General features: G+C 40.5%; 1 protein-coding gene and 1 long non-coding RNA gene across 9 annotated transcripts in view; one reads left to right on the top strand and one right to left on the bottom strand.

Moving 5' to 3' along the window:
- Positions 1 to 2,577: 2,577 nt before the first annotated feature.
- HERC3 (HECT and RLD domain containing E3 ubiquitin protein ligase 3) overlaps positions 2,578 to 23,489 on the bottom strand; it is a 144,660-nt gene continuing 123,748 nt past the window's right edge. For all 8 annotated transcript variants that reach the window (XM_055587608.1, XM_055587612.1, XM_055587613.1 and 5 more), the window contains 3 exons: positions 7,951 to 8,134; positions 7,630 to 7,732; positions 2,578 to 4,181 (listed from right to left, as the gene is read on the bottom strand). In XM_055587608.1, coding sequence (XP_055443583.1) covers positions 3,973 to 4,181; positions 7,630 to 7,732; positions 7,951 to 8,134 — 496 coding nt within the window. In that variant the 3' untranslated portion in view covers positions 2,578 to 3,972. The remainder of the gene's footprint in view (positions 4,182 to 7,629; positions 7,733 to 7,950; positions 8,135 to 23,489) is intronic.
- LOC129657446 (uncharacterized) lies at positions 11,874 to 20,805 on the top strand. The gene is made up of 4 exons (XR_008716727.1): positions 11,874 to 12,154; positions 16,244 to 16,345; positions 18,144 to 18,309; positions 20,653 to 20,805. It is a non-coding gene; the product is annotated as an uncharacterized LOC129657446 (long non-coding RNA).

The following is a 23,489-nucleotide window of genomic DNA, read 5'->3' as shown; positions in this document are numbered from 1 at the left end:
CTGGCTTTGGGGATGGGCTGATGCAGAAAGAATGAAGCTGTCTTTCCCCTTTCTGTGGGGTTATTCTCAGGTTTGATGTTCGACTGCATTGCTCAAGTTTAAGTGGACTCCAGAGCTGTTTATGTTCATGGACAACTACATGTTGACTTCTGTGGAAGAATGGTGACTGGGGATCCTGCACTGCACTTTGGAGGCATCGCCTCCAGTCCTGCACCTCAGACACAGTCAGCTAGAAGAGATGCACAGAGCAAGGCACGTGGGAATGGGCAGAGTGCTCAGTGTCCTCACCAGGCACACCACTCTCCTAGTACCTCTGCATGTTTACCAACTTGGAATCTACTATTTGACCATCATTCCAAACGATGGTCTGAGAGAAGTTAAATCCTAGGCTGACCACTCAATGCCAACAGATACCAGCTCCAGTGGGACCCACTGCAGATGACATAGGAACGGCACACCCTATCAGTATTTTAATCCTATGATCATAGAAGTGACTTACTGAACTACACAGTGGCAGTAAAACAAAGCACAGGGTATCTCTGCAGATAGATGCTCGGGAAAGTTACCTGCCACATCACTGTATCTCTAGCTATCTATCTCTAGTTAAATTTTGCTTCCCACCTTTAACAGCTGGGAATAATACAGATCACAAGTCCACATCCTACCAGTTTAACTGAAAGTTATTTTCTCTAAGCTTTCATTTTTTCATGTGAAATTAGAATGATAATTATACTTACTGAGAGCTTGTTATGTGCTAGGCACTGTTCTTTTTGTGCTTCCCATTAGTTCTCATTATAACTCCATGAGAAAGGTACTATTTTTATTCCCATTTTAAATAGGAAGAAAATGAGACACAGAGAGGTTAAGATACTTGCCCGAGGGCAGTGGTGGCATTTAAACTGAACAGTGCATAGAGAATGCTTCCTGCAGGGTCTGGCACACAACCAATTCATGATAGTTTTTATTACAGTAAAAACCTGGGTATTTTTTGGGTTAATCTTAGACAAAGCTTGATTTTCTTACACCGGTGGCAGAAAGTCCCAGACACTTCTTCTCTCGATTCATCATCAACTATGACCAAGTTCCTCCTAAGACTTTAGTAAGTTATCCACAGTTTTATTATGGTTCCTCCAAGTCTCCTCTCAAAAGGGTGGGGCAAATCTTTTTCTATAAAGGGCCAGGTCTATCTTAGGATTTGTAGGCCAGTAATTGCTGTTACATATCCTTTTAAAATGTAGAACCCATTTTAGCTCGCAGCCTGTAGTTGGTTGGCTCTCTAGGATAATTAATAGAGAACCATTCTAGTCATCAAAAAAGGCTTCACATGGAGACAGAATTATCAGAATTGGCTAAACTGCCTTGTTACACTGTCATTGAATCCCACCTACCAAAAGTTGCCTTGTTTTAATGAGATTTTTTTTCATTAAATTGGTACATTTCTGAAAACAGTGAAGAAGCTTCCTATGTTTTCAGAAAAGGTAGGTAGGTAGGTACATCTAGAAATCCCTACCTAAAGAGTGTTCTAAAGCAATACTTGATAAAGGGGAAAAGAGGAAAACATGCCAGAAAAAAAAAAAAATAGTTTTTAGAAAAGCAGCACAGATTTTCGTTCATGCAACAAATATTTAGAATTTACTGAGCATCTCTGTGCAGGCACTGCTCTTGGTAATGCAATTTTAGAGCTCAAAGGGACCTTAGAAATTATCTGGTCCAGTCTCCTTATTTCATGGAAAATGAGAATTCTGAGGTCCCCAAATTTAAAATAACTTGGCTATCTCCATTCAAAATTAAATGTAACAACAGACTTTTCTGTCCCTTAAATTGAGCACTTATGTATGCTATTAAATGTCTGTTGAAAGCTATTATTCTCTACCACTTTTAAATTGTCTATTGAGCCTAGTAAAACAATACATGGTAATTGTTTTTAAAACCTATACACAGCAAAAAAACGTTTCTCTAAGTGGGCTACTTAGCGTCAGCCATTAGATTAATAAGTCTTACACTCACCTTTAATTTCTCCTCTTCCCATAAGACGCCAGTCTCTCCTGTCCACACCCCCGCCTCTCTCAGTTGCTGTCTTTCCACTCTGTCCTTCCCACTCCATTCTCCCACATGTACCCCCCATTCACATTTCTTTAAAACCAGGGTCAAGTCACATCACTCCTCCTCTCCCTACCCCCAAGGTTCTGAACATTTTCAAGGTCCAAGGCTTTGCCTGGTCCCTCCGCGCCAAAGTTAGCTTCTTTCTCCCCAGTCTTATTTACCACTATTCTATTATTTCCTCTGATGCGCCCTTCAGGTTGTTCCTGGCCCTTTCCTAAACATGCCCTCATATTCAAGCTCCTGCTAAGGCATTCCCCTCCACACAGAGTGCCTTTTCACCCATCATAACCTTCAGAACGCTCATCCATCCTGAATGCCGTCGGCCACCCCCGCCCTGTCTTCATTTTCCCAGCAGCCAGCTCTCCTTTATGACAGGAACCACATTTGACCTATCAGATTATGTGGATAGACGACTTAATTCTTCTACTGAAAGCAAGCTACCCATTCTGCAAGTACAAGAAGAAATAGTTCTGCTTACATTAAAACACCAAATTTATTGCATAATATTGAACTATATGCACACACATAGAAAATAAACATTTTGTATAACTGTATATCTTTTTTTAAATCTTGTATTATAAAGACTGAAAAACTACCAATTGGAATAAGTTTTAAAAACAAAAAGAAAAAGCAAAAATCTACAGTCCTTCATTGAGATTTGATGCTGTCTCATGGTTCATAAATACTTCACTTTATATAAATAAGTCTTTTCTCTAGTGACTAGGAATTTAAAGTTAGGCGGACATGGATTCTTTGCTCATATAGAATTTTCTTATCTCATGAAGAAGGTTCAGCATGTTGTGATTTTTTAAATACATATATTTGCTTCAAACACAATCCCTAAAATCCCATTGTAAACAAACATTTCAAATGCAATAAACAAAAGTCCCATAATAAAGAATATCCTTTAGCAATTAGGGAATGGGGGGGGGGGATCTGAGTAGAAATATTTGCAATTTAAATAGAAATAAAAACTAAAACAGACTGCATGCATCTACTAGAAGGAAAGGAAGGGAGCATTAAGTTAGGTAACAATGTGATGAAAAGTAGCAGGTGGGGAGGAAAGACAAAGTGGTAGAGATGGAAAGTGACAGTTATAGAAAGAGGCAAGAAATTTATTTTTTCTACTTTTCTAAGAGAAAATACTCCTTAAAAAATTAATGCGACTTGCTCCAAAAGCAAAATGATGGAAGAGGGTGGGAACCTGTTACCTCATCTTTTTGTCAGAAGGGCCTGGCGAAGCAACCAGACAAAATTCAGCTCAGCTGCAAAGCTAAGCAGCTTTGCACAGCTTTGAGGAGGGCCGGGAACAGGCAGAGCCACAGGAAGACAGCTAGGCCCTCGAGGACTTTAAAAAAAAAACAAACAAGGCATGTTTGTTAAAGGCTCCCATAAATTCTCAAGAGTTCTGCCAAAGTCATGGACCCAGACTCAGCTTGTTGGGCTTGGGAATTTCTGAAGTAGTCCTTTCCTCCTCCGTCCTGAGGGTTGGGCTGCAACAAGCCAGGAGCATTTCCAAGGCTGCAGAGAAAGGAGATGTTCTACATGTGCAGGAGAGCAAGGACGGGTCAGTCAAATCATTCTTGCAGAGGAATGAGAAGTCAGAAGGAGGACAAGGAAGTGTTGGGAGGAAAGATCAGGGCTGAGAGATTTGGGAAACAGTTTAAAAATCTACTGCCTTTTATCCAGCCGAGTGCAGCACAGTCACAAGTGCAAGGACACTGGGGAGTTTGGTTCAGGTTCGGGATTCAAAAGTTCCAACCTGCTATACAGTAAAAAAAAAAATAGAACTCACTCCCTATGATTTTCTGTATGGGCCTCACTGTGGCTGTTGAGGAAGGAAGGGAACTCTGGGGCAAGCTGGGGTTCTCAGGCCAAACTGAACCCCTCGTAGTTGTCCAGGGCCTGAGTTAGCCGCGCCCGCAGGACCTCTTTGCTGCTGTACTTAGGGAGGTCAAGAAGGTTGTAGCAAGTGTGGGCCACAGGCAGGTACTCCTCTCCGCTGGCTGTGGACTGGATGACGATCTGCAGGCTGGCCATGCCATAGATGGGAATGCGATCACTGCCCGTCAGGAACACTGTGGAGAAAGAGAAGGGGAATTACCAGCTATGCAAACGTGCTCTCGGTGGCCCTGGGAAGTACCGAAGGGAAGGAGTGACACCCTGTGGCTCATGTGAGAAGTGCAACCACCTTTATGTGCGATTTAGCTCTGCGGTTCCACGGTCATCTCATGCGGCTTACGGCTTACGGCAGAAAGCTGTATGAGGTCGGGCGTTTATACTGACCTGCCAATGCCAAGAGGCACCCAATGTCTCCTTCAGGAACCAACCAAAAACGGGCAAAGCGTGTGGACCGAACTCACCTTTCTCGGTTAAACTTTTCGGTCTCTTTGACCATTTCATAACTCCTTGAGAATTAAAAGTACTAACCTAATCTATTGGATCATAGACTTTCAAGGGACTTGTGATCTATACTGTTACTGTGGCTTAGGTCCCAAACTTGGATTGGTGGTAGTCAGGAAGCACCTAGCCTCGCTAAGAATCGGAAGTTCGGAAGCTAGATGGAGCTCTAGCTCCAAGAACATCTCTGAGGTTAAAGGTTACTCAGATTGGGACTGCAATGGGTTTTTTCCCTTTGGTAACGCTGGCTCTTCGGAGAAGGCAATGGCACCCCACTCCAGTACTCTTGCCTTGAAAATCCCATGGACGGAGGAGCCTGGTAGGCTTCAGTCCATGGGGTTGCTAAGAGTCGGACATGACTGGGAGACTTCACTTTCACTTTATATTAATATTAAATATGCTCACTTACAGAGCAGGAGATTGACTTTCAAATTCTGTTCTTTTGGTTTCATATGGACTTAGAAGTCTATACTTTTCATTGGCTAATTTCAGACCCTAATTATATATTGACACAAAGAATGCACCCCATTAAAAAATGCTCAAAAATGCCCTCACATAAAAAATGACCTCGGACCTAGTCTGTCATACAGAGTGAAGCATGTCAGAAAGAGAAACAAATATCATATATTAACGCACATATGTGGTACCTAGAAAAATGGTCAAGACGAACTTAATTCCAAGGCAAAGATAGAGATGCAGAGAATGGGCATGTGGGTATGGGGGTAAGGGTGGAGGAAGGTGGGACAAACTGGGAGATTAGGATTGACACATTTACCATGTGTAAAATAGAGCGCTACTGGGAGCCTGCTGTACAGCACGGGGCGCTCAGCTCAGTGTGATGACCCAGAGGGGTGGGGTGGGGGTGAGAGGGAGGTACAAGAGGGAGGGGATATATGTATACATATATAGCTGGTTCACTTTGTTGTACAGCAGAAGCTAATATACCCTTGTAAAGTGATAATATTCCAATAAAAAATTTTTTTAAATCATCCTTCCCTGTAAGGGATGGCCTCCATCAAATGTGTGTTCTCATAAATGTTATCAGCCTTCACAAAATCAGAGAGGAAGGGGATTTCTGCCAGAGGAAAAGAGCTGACCTCAGGGAAACCAGGAAGAAGATGATAGTCTACGTGGCCTCAGGGTCTCCTCTCCCCTCAAGTGTCTGCTGCTACCCCCTTTGCCGGTGAATTTCCATTAGGGATCTGTCTGCTTGCCTTTCCCTTAAACCAGGAGATCTGACACCGGCAGTATATGAGACATTTCACTCCTGCGACACACTGTGACTTAGGAAAAAGAGACCAACCCTTCTGCTTTCCCAGTTTTCCAGCACCAGATAACCTTCTTTGTTGAACTGCTAGCAAATCTACAATGATATCATTAGTTAAGGAGCACTTTCAAATAACCTGCCACTACCTGAGGCTGTGATATATAAAAACATATATAAACATTCTTGCCAAATCTATAGAGTCTAATAAAGACAATAAACATAGTCTAATAAAGTCTAATGTTATTAAGACTTTTTTAGAGTCTAATAATAGATTTATGAAAGTCTAAAGGTCTCTGAACAGAAAAATGTCTTATTTAAAGGAAAGCCCAGCCCAAGAGCAGGCGCTTCCTGATTGCCGCAGCTCTTGTCCCAGCCCTACAGGCTCCATGGCAAATCTATCCTGTCACCTGACTCATACGCCACTGTTTCTCAAGAGCCCATGTAACTGGGCAGAGGGGAAGCGGGGATTCTTTAAAGAATTCTTCTGTAAGATCTCCACTTCCTCTCATCTTTACTCCCTGTGAGCAGTAGAATCTGGGGGTAAATCTTGCATTAATACTAATATATGCTTATTCTTATAAAGCAAAAGAGACTGCCTTTCAAATTCTGTTTTTAAATTTTATACTATTCACTGGCTAATTTATGACCCTGATTATAGAATGACACAAAGATTTCTACTATTTTTAAGAGGCTCAATTTGTTCATGTAAACTAGACTTCATTCTCCTTTCTGAATGTATTACCATTCTCAAATGTCATCCAGCCAGTCACAAAGGACCATTTATTGTATGATTTCATTTATATGAAATGTCTGGCACAGGGGAATCCATAGAGACAGCAGATTAGTAAGGGGTGGGAAGCTCAGAGAAAATTGGGAATGATTGCTAATGAGTACACTGTTTCTTCTCATCATTTTAGAACATGATACACATGTTCTAAAATTGATAGTTTCACAACTGTGAGTATACTAAAAACCACTGAATTGTATACTTTAACTTATTTAGTATGTGCGTGTGAATTACATCTCAATAAAGCTATTATAACTCACATCTGCCCAGCTACACTTAGAGTGGACACTCTAATATTTTTAAAAGGCTAGAGAAATAAGGGCGGAGAAGGCAATGGCACCCCACCCCAGTACTCTTGGCTGGAAAATCCCATGGACGGAGGAGCCTGGTAGGCTGCAGTCCATGGGGTCGCTAAGAGTCAGGCACAACTGAGCACCTTCACTTTCAATTTTCACTTTCATGCATTGGAGAAGGAAATGGCAACCCACTCCAGTGTTCTTGCCTGGAGAATCCCAGGGACAGAGGAGTCTAGTGGGCTGCCATCTATGAGGTCGCACAGAGTCGGACACGATTGAAGCGACTTAGCAGCAGCAGAGAAATAAGGGAGGTTAATTCAAACAATTTGATTTCATCAATGTAATACTTCAAGGAATCACTTACATATAAAATACCTAGTATTTCTAGAGCAATAAAAAAAAAAAAATCAATGAAATGCTTTTCTTCCTTTCATTCAACCCATCCTATTAAGCAACAAATAAAGATTAACAACTTCTACTGTGCCTGAGATACCACTAAGACAAAAAGTGTAAATATATTTCCTTACTTAGCCTTTCCCCAGAGAAGGAAATGGCAAGCCACTCCAGTATTCTTGCCTGGAAAATCCCATGGACAGAGGAGTCTGGTAGGCTATATAGTTCACGGGGTCACAGAGAGTCGGACACGACTGAGTGACTGAGCACGTTTATCTTTTACCATTTAAAAGAGCTGAACTTCACCCATGTAGTATACCATCCTATACAAAATACAGAACCGAAATGTGGACAAATACCGTATGGACATCATTGATACTTACACAGAAACTTCTTCTTCTTTTCCAATGGGAGCTCATGAAACGTTTCCCAGAATAGTTTCACGGTGGGATGTGTGGCTGAGTAATCACCCTTGTAGATGGCAGTCTGCCCAAAAAAGACAAAAAGAAAAAAAATTATCTTCCAGAAGCAGAATATTACAAGTGGACATCTGTATACCATTTGTACTAAGAAATAAACACTGAGATGAAGGAGACCCCCAAATCCAGTTAATCAGAGATCACTTAGAAAGAGAGCAAGCTCTGGGTATTCCTGCCCAGGCCGCTGCTACACTCGGAAGTAAAAGACTGTGTCTTTAGGCTTACCTCTTCCAGCTCCTCCCAGTTGTAGCTGCTGTTCCCCACCATCATGGCCCTCAGCTCTGAAGGCTGGAAGAGCTCTAGCACTTTGCCACCACACACCTTTAAGAAGCCGCTGGAGAAAGCTGTGTACCACTCATGAACTGAGATTTGGAAGACATAATTCACATAAGCATCCACAAATTCCTGCCTGCCAGGAGACCAAAGAAATAGAATACATTTAGCCCAAGGATCTGTAGAATTTATCAAGTTCCCCTTCTACACTGAGGTTGAGAGGTGAAAAATCCTCACCAAATTCTCTCAGCAGGAGGCATTCTACAGCATCCTGCAGGTTACCACCCAGCCCTAGGAATCCAACAATGACTCTCAGGTGATCTGGGGGTAGGGGAGACAGGAAGGAAGGGGAGGGCAGAAGGTAGGTGAAACCGTAATATTGACTTTATTTCTCCTGAGGCGCTCCAGTTTTCATCTTGTTTATGGTCCTACATAATTTAGTTCAGAAAAGACTTTTTCTGCTTAAAAGTCTAAAATGATGGTTCTAGACTACTACTTTTCAGAAATTAACAAAGCTAACACCACCTACATTTGTATCCTCCCCTATTTTAAAGGTAATCTCCTAAAGCCTCACTCTAAATCCCTTAATCACCTCTGGAAAGAACTGTCTTATACAATGGCTCTATCTCACTAGTTCAGCTGAGTTCAGTTCAGTAGCTTAGTCCTGTCCGGCTCTTTGCGACCCCATGAATCGCAGCATGCCAGGCCTCCCTGTCCATCACCAACTCCCGGAGTTCACTCAGACTCACGCCCATCGAGTCAGTGATGCCATCCAGCCATCTCATCCTCTGTCGTCCCCTTCTCCTCTTGCCCCCAATCCCTCCCAGCATCAGAGTCTTTTCCAATGAGTCAACTCTTCACATGAGGTGGCCAAAGTACTGGAGTTTCAGCTTTAGCATCATTCCTTCCAAAGAAATCCCAGGGCTGATCTCCTTCAGAATGGACTGGTTGGATCTCCTTGCAGTCCAAGGGACTCTCAAGAGTCTTCTTCAACACCACAGTTCAAAAGCATCAATTCTTCAGCGCTCAGCCTTCTTCACAGTCCAACTCTCACATCCATACATGACCACAGGAAAAACCATAGCCTTGACTAGATGGACCTTTGTTGACAAAGTAATGTCTCTGCTTTTGAATATGCTATCTAGGTTGGTCATAACTTTCCTTCCAAGGAGTAAACGTCTTTTAATTTCATGGCTGCAGTCACCATCTGCAGTGATTTTGGAGCCCAAAAAAATAAAGTGTGACACTGTTTCCCCATCTATTTCCCATGAGGTGATGGGACTGGATGCCATGATCTTTGTTTTCTGAATGTTGAGCTTTAAGCCAACTTTTTCACTCTCCTCTTTCACTTTCATCAAGAGGCTTTTTAGTTCCTCTTCACTTTCTGCCATAAGGGTGGTGTCATCTGCATATCTGAGGTTATTGATATTTCTCCTGGCAATCTTGATTCCAGCTTGTGCTTCTTCCAGTCCAGTGTTTCTCATGATGTACTCTGCATATAAGTTAAATAAGCAGGGTGACAATATACAGCCTTGATGTACTCCTTTTCCTATTTGGAACCAGTCTGTTGTTCCATGTCCAGGTCTAACTGTTGCTTCCTGACCTGCATACAAATTTCTCAAGAGGCAGATCAGGTGGTCTGGTCTGGTATTCCCATCTCCTTCAGAATTTTCCACAGTTTATTGTGATCCACACAGTCAAAGGCTTTGGCATAGTCAATAAAGCAGAAATAGATGTTTTTCTGGAACTCTCTTGCTTTTGCCATGATCCAGCGGATGTTGGCAATTTGATCTCTGGTTCCTCTGCCTTTTCTAAAACCACCTTGAACATCAGGAAGTTCACAGTTCACATATTGCTGAAGCCTGGCTTGGAGAATTTTGAGCATTACTTTACTAGCATGTGAGATGAGTGCAGTTGTGTGGTAGTTTGAGCATTCTCTGGGATTGGAATGAAAACTGACCTTTCCAGTCCTGTGGCCACTGCTGAGTTTTCCAAATTTGCTGGCATATTGAGTGCAGCACTTTCACAGCATCATCTTTCAGGATTTGGAATAGCTCAGTTGCATTTCTATCACCTCCACTAGCTTTGTTCGTAGTCATTCTTTCTAAGGCCCACTTGACTTCACATTCCAGGATGTCTGGCTGCAGGTCAGTGATCACACCATCGTGATTATCTGGGTCGTGAAGATCTTTTTTGTACAGTTCTTCTGTGTATTCTTGCCGTCTCTTCTTAATATCTTCTGCTTCTGTTATGTCCATACCATTTCTGTCCTTTATTGAGCCCATCTTTGCATGAAATGTTCCCTTGGTATCTCTAATTTTTTTGAAGAGATCTCTAGTCTTTCCCATTCTGTTGTTTTCCTCTATTTCTTTGCACTGATTGCTGAAGAAGGCTTTCTTATCTCTTCTTGCTATTCTTTGGAACTGTGCATTCAGATGCTTATATCTTTCCTTTTCTCCTTTGCTTTTCGCTTCTCTTCTTTTCACAGCTATTTGTAAGGCCTCCCCAAACAGCCATTTTGCTTTTTTGCATTTCTCTTCCATGGGGATGGTCTTGATCCCTCTCTCCTGTTCAATGTCACGAACCTCATTCCATAGTTCATCAGGCACTCTATCTATCAGATCTAGGCCCTTAAATCTATTTCTCACTTCCACTGTATAATCATAAGGGATTTGATTTAGGTCATACCTGAATGGTCTAGTGGTTTTCCCTACTTTCTTCAATTTAAGTCTGAATTTGGCAATAAGGAGTTCATGGTCTGAGCCACAGTCAGCTCCTGGTCTTGTTTTTGCTGACTGTATAGAACTTCTCCATCTTTGGCTACAAAGAATATAATCAATCTGATTTCGGTGTTGACCATCTGGTGATGTCCATGTATAGAGTCTTCTCTTGTGTTGTTGGAAGAGGGTGTTTGTTATGACCAGTGCATTTTCTTGGCAAAACTCTATTAGTCTTTGCCCTCTTCATTCCGTATTCCAAGGCCAAATTTGCCTGTTACTCCAGGTGTTTCTTGACTTCCTACTTTTGCATTCCAGTCCCCTAGAATGAAAAGGATACCTTTTTTGGGTGTTAGTTCTAAAAGGTCTTGTAGGTCTTCATAGAACCGTTCAACTTCAGCTTCTTCAGCGTTACTGGTTGGGGCATAGACTTGGATTACTGTGATATTGAATGGTTTGCCTTGGAAATGAACAGAGATCATGGAAACGAACAGAGATCATTCTGTCGTTTTTGAGATTGCATCCAAGTACTGCATTTCGGACTCTCTTGTTGACCATGATGGCTACTCCATTTCTTCTGAGAGATTCCTGCCCGCAGTAGTAGAAACAATGGTCATCTGAGTTAAATTCACCCATTCCAGTCCATTTCAGTTCGCTGATTCCTAGAATGTCGACATTCACTCTTGCCATCTCTTGTTTGACCACTTCCAATTTGCCTTGATTCATGGACCTGACATTCCAGGTTCCTATGCAATATCGCTCTTTACAGCATCAGACCTTGCTTCTATCACCAGTCACATCCACAGCTGGGTATTGTTTTTGCTTTGGCTCTATCCCTTCATTCTTTCTGGAGTTATTTCTCCACTGATCTCCAGTAGCATATTGGGCACCTACTGACCTGGGGAGTTCCTCTTTCAGTATCCTATCATTTTGCCTTTTCATACTGTTCATGGGGTTCTCAAGGCAAGAATACTGAAGTGGTTTGCCATTCCCTTCTCCAGTGAACCACATTCTGTCAGATCTCTCCACCATGACCCGCCCATCTTGGGTTGCCCCACAGGCATGGCTTAGTTTCATTGAGTTAGACAAGGCTGTGGTCCTAGTGTGATTAGATTGACTGATAGCCTTGTCTATCTCACTAATGATCATTCAAATGCTAATTAAGACAATGCTGTGCTGTGCTTAGTCAGTCATGTCCAACTCTTTGGGACTGTAACCCTCCAGGCTCCTCTGTCCACGGGGGTTCTCCAGGCAAGAATACTGGAGTGGGTTACCATGCCTTTCACTAGGGTATCTTCCCAACCCAGGGATCAAACCCTGGTTTCTCACATTGCAGGAGGATTCTTTACCATCTGAGCCACTGAGGAAGCCAGACTAAGACAACAGCTTCCTGCAAGCCTGACTCACAGCAAGATGGCTTCCTGGGCTGTTTACTGCAGGTAAGGAGTTAGTTTTTTGGGCAGGCTTCTGCAGGCTGCAGGTCAGAGTTCTAGTTTGGTTTGTTTTTTTGGCTGTTTGTAATTTTTTTTTTTAGCCATTAAAAAAAAACAAACTGAAATACAGTTAATTTTGAATGTTGTGTTAGTTTCAGGTGTACATAAAGATGTTACAGAAAAACTCAAACTTTTGGCCAACCCAATATATAGTAGTGTGTATGTTAACCCCAAACTCCTAATTTATCTTTCCCCCACCATCCCCTTTGGTAACCGTAAGTTTGTTTTCTATGCCTGTGAGTTTACTTCCTTTTTATAAATAAGTTCATTTATATCATTTTTTAGACTCCACATATAAGTGATATCATATGATATTTGTCTTTCTCTGTCAGAGTTCTCATATTTTTATATATGGTCTGGCCATTGTCTGTATGTATATTCCACCTCTGACTAGTAAGGATGTGAACTGAGGCATAAACACCTGGGAGAAAAAGTTGCCAATATCTAGAAAGGTTGAAAATGTTAACACCCTTTAACCCAGCTACCGTTCTACTAGGTGGTATCCCAGAGGGACTCTTCACGTGACTGCACGGGAAGACAAGTACAGGGGTGTTCACTGCAACATTTTCTTGTAATACAGAGAATTCGGAGAAACAAAACTAAATACCCAGTAATATGAGAATGGCAAAGAAAAACCAAGTCATATGGTGGAAACCATAAAGCATAATAGCACTCTAATGGGATTGTGCATGCATGCTAAGTCGCTTCAGTCATGTCCAACTCTTTGCGACCCCATGGACTGTAGCCCATCAGGTTCCTCTGTCCACAGGATTTCTCCAGGCAACAATACTGGAGTGGGTTGCCATACCCTTCTCCAGGGGATCTTCCCAAGCCAGGGATCTTCCCGAGCCATGTCTCTTACATCTCCTGCATTGGCAGGCGGGTTCTTTACCATTAGCACCACCTGGGAAGCCAGGTTAATAGAATCAATTAAATCTATAATTATCCAAAGGAACAGAATCTCGAGAACAATGCTGAGTGAAAACCAAGTTTCTGAATGTTAACTACAATATAATAGCACTTAGCACTTGCCTAAGTTGTTTTTTAACACTTAAAACATTTCTATCTATAGAGCCAGACAGTGGCTTTGCCACTTATGGCTGATGATCCTTGGGCAAGTTATTTAATCTCTCTGTGCCTCATTCTTTTCATCAGTAAAATGGGGAGAATAAGAGAATGTAACTAATCGGACTATTATAAAAATTAAATGAGTTAATAAATGTAAAGTTTTTAGAACTGGGGCTGCTTTGTAAATGTTAGTGATTATTATATTGTTTATGGCTAGGAGATTTTGTTTAGGAGTATGAAATTGTATATAATGTATATGTAAAATATGTTTAATAAAGGCATTAATGTAAAAAGATTTTTGTCTTAAAACACACATTATAAAAATATAAAAACACGAAAGAATATGCATAAAATTCGTTAAGAGTTTTGTCTGTGGAAAAGGAGGGTGAGAAGAGAGGCATAGGATTAAGAGGATGTACAGCAAGAATGTCAATGGTTTCAGGAATTCTTTTTTTAAAAAAATCTGAAGCATATACTATCTGTGTTTACTGTGGATCATAGATACAAAGTTAGTTTTGTGCTTTTCTGTATTTATGTCTTTTTCTAAAAATTAAAAAAACTGACACTATGAAGATAGATACTTGCCATGTCTCCTTCCCTGTGACACACTTCACAGAACTACAATTTGAACACCTTTTCTTATGTTTCCTCCAGGCAGATCCAGTCACCAAAAAGTAAACAATCTACACCAATAACTGTTGTGTGAGCCCTAACAGTTGATCTTTTTTTTCCATTTTGGAATGCAAGTGCTTTTACTGTGAAAGCATCAACTTCAAAGATAGCTACGGAGAATAAACACATGGCCAGCCACACAAGCAGAAAACATGAACAGCCAGGCTGCCTACCACACTGAAGTTCCTTTGGTTCAAAGATTTTGGTTGATTTTGATAACTGACCATTTGGGCCACTCGCTTTTTTCTCCTCCCACACATTAAATTCCTCCTCTTATGTTTTAAATTTATAAAGAATAAGCCCGGAAGGGACTTCCACGGTGGTCCGATGGCTTGAACTCTTCACTCCCACTGCAGGGGGCGTGGGTTCGACCCCTGGTCAAGGAACTAGAGCCCACATGTTGCAACTAGCAGTTTGCATGCTGCAACTAAAGGTCCCATGTGCCACGACTAACACCCAGCACAGCAAAATATACATTCTTAAAAATAATTTTTTAGAAGTATGAGCCCATGAAACCCTAGGCCCTCACTGTCAACCTCAATGAAAGTAGAACCCCAGACTCTAACTCACACTCACTTTCTCTGCACCAGCCCCAACCCAACCTTATTATGTGGCCCCGGTAGGCTATGCAATTTCCAAGTCTTGAAGTAATAAACTCCCCCCCCACCAAAGTGTCCTGATAATTATTTCCGAAGGGCATTTTGCAGTCATAATCATAACCACAAGGGCTGGTTCAGTCACAACACTGGTTATTGACAGGCCGAGACCAGCACAAAACACTGACACTAGGCGGTATAATACAGTGGGTGGTGGAGTAGACAGGGGTGCAAATCCAGGGTCTGCCATGTCCTCTATCTAGTTACTAAGCTGCTCTTTTCTAATCTTTAAAATGGGGTAAATGTTCAGTTTTTAAAATAAAAGCCACTAATGTAAAAATATTGTACATCTTAACTACAGCTGCTGAAAGTTCTCACAATGCAGACAATGTACTGCTTTCCTGACAAAGACAAAGCCTGTAAAACAGAATGTTGCCTGCCTTCCAGTTCTGCAAGTATCAAGTCATAAGCCAATGCAGTCACTGAGAGGAATGAAAGACAGTGAAAGTGAAAGTTGCTCAGTCGTGTCCGACTCTTTGCGACCCCATGGACTATACAGTCCATGAAATTCTCTAAGCCAGAATACTGGAATGGGTAGCCTTTCCCTTCTCCAGGGGATCTTCCCAACCCAGGGATCAAACCCAGGTCTCCTGCATTGCAGGCAGATTCTTTACCAGCTGAGCCACAAGGGAAGCCCAAGAATACTGGAGTGGGTAGCCTATCCCTTCTCCAGGGGATTTCCTGACCCAGGAATCCAACCGGGGCCTCCTGCATTGCAGGCAGATTCTTTACTAACTGAGCTATCAGGGAAGCCCTATAATACAGGATAAAAAACAAGATTAAATATTCTGTGTTTTTTGATCCCAAGATAGTTATGATACATGTCGGAAGAATTTCAGCGACACCAGATTCTTGATTCTTCCTATACATAAATAAGCACTAAAATCACTTACTCGAGATACTTGATTCTTTTGTGATTAGAAATCTTTCACCAAGATGTATGTTTGACTATATGTATTTCCCAGTCAAAAAAAAAGAAAAAAAAATTACATATAATGGCTCTTTCTCTACCTCTTAGAAGCAGTTCCTCAGAACTATCTAAGTTCTGTCTCACAGGCTATAGTACTAAGTAAGGCCCCTGAGGGCCTTATAGTCAAAGCTATGGTTTTTCCAGTAGTCATGTACAGATGTGAGTGAACCATATAAGAAGGTTGAGCATAAAGGCTGAGTGGACCATAAAGAAGAACTGATGCTTTCAAATGTGGTTCTAGCAAAGACTCTTAAAGAGCCCCCTGAACAGCAAGGAGATCAAAGCAGCCAATCCTAAAGGAAATCAACCTGGACTATTCATTTGAAGAATAGAACATGAAACTATTCATGTTGCTAAAGCTGAAACTCCAATACTTTGGCCACCTGATGCAAAGAGCCTACTTCACTGGAAAAGACCCTAATGCTGGGAAAGATTGAAAGCAAAAGGAGAAGGGGGTGGCAGAGGATAAGATGGTTAGATAGCATCACCAACTCAATAGACATGAATTTGAGCAATTCTGGGAGACAGTGGAGGACAGAGGAGCCTGGGGTGCTGCAGTCCACTGGGTCGCAAAGAGTTGGATCCAGTTTAGCCACTGAACAGCAAGAACAAAGGCCCCTGAATAAACTCAAAAATCATCTCTCTCATACCGTGCATTTTTTATTTCAGTCAGCAGTTGCAGAAACCATGAATGGACCCAATGCAGACTTTTCTCCTTCATCTGAACCCTGCAAGGCACTAGCAAGGCCCTTGTGCCTGTCCACCTTCTTGGTGAGTCTAGACGAATTTGGCTGAGTGTCTCTTGCCTTGGTAGACAATCTTGAGTTTTATTCAGCAGTAACTAAGAAAGGTACCCAACTTTTCATTTGTAAGATATTGAGAAAGTGCCCAGTGGTGATTAGGTAGGAGGTGGATCTGATGTCTTTCCTCAAATCATCTACCTTAACAGGATTTCTTGGATAAAAGTGAAGACACCATATGAGAGCCTTCAGCCCCAAAGATAAGGGACATAGCTCTTCCTGGCCAGTAACAACTTTCTCGGGCAACTGAGGAAACTGAGTTGTGGCAGAGGCAAGTCCTCATACCGTGCAGCAGTCCCTAGGGAAACCCACTCATTAATTTAAAAATTCATTAATCCAGAGACACATATATGAAAACTGGCCATTCAGTGCTCAGAGCACCCACACCAGTTTTAGACTGCCAGCAGGAGAAAACGAGACAGGCAGAGGAGCTGAAATGACTCTAGGGTGCCACTTAGAAGAATTAAGCCCATAAACCACACATTGGCCCGCCACAGTCTTCAATAGTGATTTTACTCTGATAAGCCAACTTTAAAATGAGAAAGAGCCTCCCAAACAGAAGAAAATGGGGTGTCAGATGACCCCTGACTAATACCCCAAATAGGTTTACATATGTACAGACCTTATACTTGTAAGTACTTAATTAGGAACTAAGAAAATCCTCTCTGAAATGGCCAAGATGCAGCTCTGTCTGACATACCAAAACCGGTTTCTGCATAAGCAGTTAGAGAAAGCCACCTCGATAAAACATCTTTTCAAAATTCTAAGGGCACGAACTCCTTCTAGGAGGAACTTGCATTTTTCTCCTTGCATCTTTGAGCTATATATGTTCTACCAGAACGCTCAAGAACTCTTGCCTTATTCTTATTTAAACCATCTCTAATTCCTGGGACTGACTGGTGTGGCGGGGCGGGGGTTGGCAGGGGAGGAATAGGCCTTTAAAATCCAAGCAAGGAACTTCCGTGGTGGTCCACTGTAAGACTCTGCAGTATGAATGCAGGGGGCCTGGGTTTGATCCCCGGTCAGGGAACTAGATCCCACATGCCGCAACTAAGAGTTCCTGCGCCACAAGTAAAGATTCCTCATGCTGAAATGAAGATTGACGATCCTGTGTGCTGCAGCTTAGAACCAGCACAGACAAATAAATAAATAAATAAATATTCAACCCAAGTGAGTTAAACTTATTCCAACTGTTGTTTATAAACTAGTGAGTTTTATATCGTAATACTTGATTTATGACTAAGTTTTAAAATGAAGCTATGAGATCCCTGGTTACATCTGCCTATACGTGTGTACATTATAGATAAATGTCTCTACTTCTGAATGGTATTGCCAAAATTAATTTGTAAAAGAGCTCTCTACTTAATTGACTTAAAGGAAATTAAGCACCTATGTAAAGTCTCAAAAATATAGGCGAAACTAATCCAAATGAATTTCAGGTCACATGATCTGGTAAATATTCAGTTTTAAGTTAATATTCAGTACTAAACTTAGTTTAGGTTTGCTAGTTTAATTAATACAGACTCTTTAAAGTCATCAACATTAAGAGTAATACTTGTACTGAAGTTTACTAAAAGTCATCTAAGATCTCATTTCCATTAAAGAATTTGTCAGCAAGAAAAATAACCTGATATATTATGGAATTTTTATAAGTAAATTAACTGTAAATGAGATGACAGTTTTTAGGTCGCTTTAGGAATAATTATATTTTATGGTCTGTTGTTACTTGCTAAGTCATGTCTGACTCTTTGCAACCCCATGGGCTGTAGTCTGCCAGGTTCCTCTGTCCACGGAATTTTCAAGGCAAGAATACTAGAGTGAGCTGCCATTTCCTTCTCCAGGGGATCTTCCCAACCCAGAGATTAAATCCACATCTCCTGCATTGGCAAGTGGATTCTTTACTACTGAGCCACCAGAGAACCTTTGTTTTTTATGGTATGTTTAATGAAAAATAGCTTCTCCAGATTTTTGGTTACTTGAAACTTTAGAGTTTTACTAAATTATGTTAAATGATAAATCTAAATCATTCCAAAATAAAATTAGATACTGAAACATTAATTACTGAACATAGATTTCCTTTTACAGAGAAAATAAAGATATTCAGGACTATTAATAAATATGCTTGGCACCACATGGAAACATTTTCTATAAGAAAGCACTTTTTTTTAAGAAATTACAAAAAGTATTCATAAGTTTGTCAGTCTATAGAATGCTAAAATAAAAGTTTAAAATTGCTTACTTCTTAGTTTTCACTAGAAATTAAGTTTTTAAGAGTTAAGAATTCTAGTTAATATATGTAATTAAAACTAATAAAATTAATAAGAGAAACATCTTTGTATGCAAGGGAAAAAATAAGCTATAAGGAACAGAAATGCATTCTGTTAAGGGAAAAGAGAGTAATTTGTCCTAGAGAGAGGTTAAAAAGAGAGAAAGAGGAAAAAAGAGTACAGAGGGTCTTAAAAAAAAAAATAGAGCTATCATATGATCCAGCAACCTCACTCCTGGGTATATATCAGAGAAAACCATAACTCACAAAGATACACGCACCCTAACGTTCAGTGCAGCGCTGTTTACCACAGTCAGGACATGGAAGCACCCTAAATGTCCACTGACAGAGAACAGATAAAAGATGTGAGATACACACACACACACACACACACACACACACACACACACACACACACAGGAATATTACTTGGTCATCAAAAAGAATGAAATTATGCCGTGTGCAGCAACACGGACGGACCCAGAGATTGTCATACTGAGTGAAGTAGTCAGACAAAGAAATATCATATGATATTGCTTATATGTGGAATCTAAAAACATGGCACAAATTAACTTATTTACAAAACAGAAACTGAATCAGAGATACAGAAAACAAACTTATGGTTACCAGTGGGAGGATAAATTGGGAGACTGGGATCGACATATAAACACTACTATATATAAAATAGCTGACTATTAATAATAAGGACCTACTGTACAGCACAGGAAACTCTACTCAATACTCTACAATGACCTACCTGACAGTAGAATCTAAAAAAGACTGCATATATGTATAACTGACTCACTTTGCCGTACAGCAGAAACTAATACAACCTTGTAAATCAACTATGCTCCAATACCATTTCTCAAAGAAAAAGAGAGAGAGAAAGTATAGGAAAAAATCTAAAGGTAAAAAAGGAAGTCTTAGAATGATGTAAAAAGAAACAGAGGAAAGAGTTTTATGCATGGTCTGGACTGGCTAAGATAAGAATAAACTTAGTTGAGTGAATGAATTACAGTGTTAAAGGTAAGATGGTGCAAAACTAGAATTTGGCCCCCTGTTAAGAGGACAAAGTTTTCTTGGAGCATTGGTATGATTTTGATAACAGATTTTGAAGTTTCTTTTACTTAAGTAATCTGTTGTAACTTTCTATATTTGCCTTTGAATCTTTGTCACTTTGGTTAAGTGGTAAGTATTGTTTCACAGTGACCTATAGTTCTATTTGACCAAGAGTTTTAAAAACTCTTGATATCTTTGACAAAATTCCTCATATTGATTTCTAAATGAAGTTCTTTTGACCTGTAGGTAACTTTGGGACACTCCAGAGGGCCCCTGAAACATCTTTGAGAGAAATATTAAACTAATTGGGCTTATTTGATATGTTAAATTACATGGCTAGTATAATCAAATGAAAATAAATAAAATTTAATATTGTAATAGTGTGTAAAAATGCCCAAATTTCCTTGACAAATGCATTGTAATCAGGTCTTTTAACTGCTTTTTTAAAGTCTTTTGTCATCAATATACAATTAATCTTTTACTCTGATGCTTTTACAAAAATGCTCTATCTCCAAGTAGACTTATAGAAAGGATTTTTTGACAATCACAGGTTTCTGGTAACTTTCAGATCATACTGCCTAACTGGGTAAGACAGTAAAGAACATGAATTGAAAACCTGATGGCTTCATAAAACTGTAAACAGAGGATCAAGAATTAGTAACATGAGACTGAATGAACTGACGAGGATAGCTATAACTTTCAAGTCTCTGAAAAATTATTGCTGATTCTTTTTAATGTTTTGTTTTCCCAGATTTGAGAAACTTTTTGTCTTTCCTCTTAAGCTAATTATGATTTATAGCAGTTTGGTAAATTATACCTTTGTAAGCAGAAATGAAATATTTATCACTTCTCTGATTTCCCCAGAATTTGGAAACTCTTGGTGAATATTCTTATTTTCATGGCAATATAATTATTTGCACAATTTCAATAAGAATCTGTTCTCTTTATAACAGGAGATAATTGGAAACACTGGCTATATTACCATGACTTTGGATGGGATGTTATATTTGAGACTACACAAAAATCAGACATGGCCAGACAACTTCAAAGATCTGAGGTGGACTTAATGGAACCATAAAGCCCCTTTGAAAAACAATCTAGTACTTTGCTTATAGGATTCCTAGAAGCCTTATCAGGTGAATAAGGGCGGCTACTTCCTGGCAGGTGCATGGATCTCGCATGGATCTCAAGATTTTTTGCGGACCTGAAGAGGAGAGGAACCTGCCCAAATCTGTAGATTTTGCAGGCAGAATCTGATGCCTAGTCTTTGATATGGCTTTTCTAGCCTGAGGGACCTTTTAAATGTTCAATCTGAGATTCCTTATGAAGAAATTCAGCAAAAGCAATTTCAAAGAGCCTATATGATCTTAATTTGCCCATAATTAGGAGATATGAGGGTGATTTTAGAGAGAAAAAATTTATTTCAGTGAATATTAATTTCTAGTGTTCTTAACTGTTTTTGTGGTTTGTATTTACTGCCTAAGACTCAACTTCCTAGATGGCTCCTTGTTAATATGTTGTATTGTTGTAAGATTTAATTGAATTATTAAAAGGACATTCTAAATTTATTTCTGAAGCTTACCATAGTAATCTATTTTTGCATGAAGATAGATGTCCCATGACCTACAACCAGGAGATTATATACAGGAAAGACATCAATCAAAGGACTCTCTCCAACCTACATAAAAAGACCCCATCAGGTACTCATGACTAGCTTATACACAATGAAACTTAAGGGAAATGATCCTTAGGTTTACATTTCCCACTGAAAAAGAGCCATGCACCAGACTGGTCTATAGAGAGGGCTCCTGACCTCAAAATCCCCTTGAAACAACACTCAGAGGAGAAACTACATCCACACCAGGCCAAGAAGACAATATCAGGAGTAGACAGCTATATTAAAATGATCATTTATAGTGTTTTGTCGATTTCTTGGACCTTTGCATTTGAATCAAAAGAATTTTTTAATTGTGAACAATAATCCTATACAATTTAAAAAATCAATCCAATTTTCAGACTTGTGGTCACTTACCTACATCCAGTACTTCTGGTTTATTTTGGTGGATTTCTTATCTCCAAGGCTCTAACTGGATGGACCGCAGAAAACTTTTATTTTAGAAGAAAGAAGTTATAGGGCCACTAATGATATTACTAGATAGGAATCCCTCATTTGGCTAATCAATCATACTTTTTCTGACCCTGACCATAACATGAATTCCTTTTTAAAGTTACTCAAGCTCAATCAGGACAATGAGCTAAATTTCAAAGAATGTTCAGTTCAGTTCAGTTGCTCAGTCGTGTCTGACTCTGTGACCCCATGAATCGCAGCACACCAGGCCTCCCTGTCCATCACCATCTCCCAGAGTTCACTCAAACTCACGTCCATTGAGTCACGTGATGCCATCCAGCCATCTCATCCTCTGCCGTCCCCTTCTCCTCCTGCCCCCAATCCCTCCCAGCAAAGAATGTAACTTCCCACTTATTAGAAAAGACCCTCCCTCAATTATGGGATGGATTTATATAGCTAACACTGGGCTACAGTCATTTAAGTTTAAAGGCCTATGTCGAGAACAATTAAATCATATTAAAGATAACCAAGTAACAATCGAAAATTAAGCTGAGTGCGTTATGAACAATGCCAACATATTATTTCCCTTAAATACAACAATTAGTATGAAACAGACTGGGTCAGATGACCAGAAATACTGACTTGCACCTAATGGAACTCAGTGGCTTTGTGGCACTAATTTATGGCCTTGGCTTCTGCCACAATGGATAGGAAGATGTATCCTAGGATTCCCTTGGGCTCAAGACCATGTGTGTTCCAATTCAGATATGACTCCATCAACTTTACCACGTATACAAGCCTGATGGAGCAAGAGATCTGTGTTTCACTGGTCTGACCACTTAGCAGCTATTTCTGTGCCTTCAGTAGGATTGGAAGATGTAACCACCCAGACCAAAGCCTTCACAAAATTCACCCAGCAGGCCTTAAATGACAGTAATCAGGCTATGAGCTTACTGAATTATGAGATCTCTATGATGAAAAAAAAGCAGTATTATAAAACACACGGCTCTCAATATCTTTACAGCATCTCAAAGAGGCAGGCCGTAATTCAAACTGAGTGCTGCATCCTTATACCAGATGAATCCTCCAATATTACCCATTTAATGACTCACATGAAGAATCTGATTTCTGCCTTAAGTGATCTACTTCCTAGTCTTGGTGGTCTACTAAGGAGCTGGTTTCCTTCTCAGAGCTCATGCACAAATCTCTACTGTGGTCTTATTAATGTTATTAGCTGTATTACTTACATCCTGTATAAGGTGGTTGTTTCTTGCATTACCCAATGTGTCACAAGATCTTCGAGAAAACTAATGATGGCTCAGCGTCTTGAGGCAACTGATCATGTATATATTCCTATACAAGGGCTTCCCAGGTGGCTCAGAGGTAAAGAATCTACCTGCAATGCAGGAGATGTGGGTTTGATCCTTGAGTTAAGAAGATCCCCTGGAGAATGAAATGGCAACCCACTCTAGTATTCTTGCCCGGGAAATTCCATGGACAAAAGAGCCTGGTGGGCTACAGTCCTTGGGGTTGCAAAAGTTGGCCACAACTCAGCGACTAACAACAATGCTGCTGCTGCTGCTGCTAAGTTGCTTCAGTCGTGTCCGACTCTGTGCGACCCCATAGACGGCATCCCACCAGGCTCCCCCATCCCTGGGATTCTCCAGGCAAGAACACTGGAGTGGGTTGCCATTTCCTTCTCCAATGCATGAAAGTGAAAAG

The sequence above is a fragment of the Bubalus kerabau genome, chromosome 7 (genome assembly GCF_029407905.1).
Source record: "Bubalus kerabau isolate K-KA32 ecotype Philippines breed swamp buffalo chromosome 7, PCC_UOA_SB_1v2, whole genome shotgun sequence".
Taxonomy (NCBI): Eukaryota; Metazoa; Chordata; class Mammalia; order Artiodactyla; family Bovidae; genus Bubalus; species Bubalus kerabau.
Note: the sequence above shows the minus strand (reverse complement) of the source record. Positions and strands in the feature narration are given on the sequence as shown.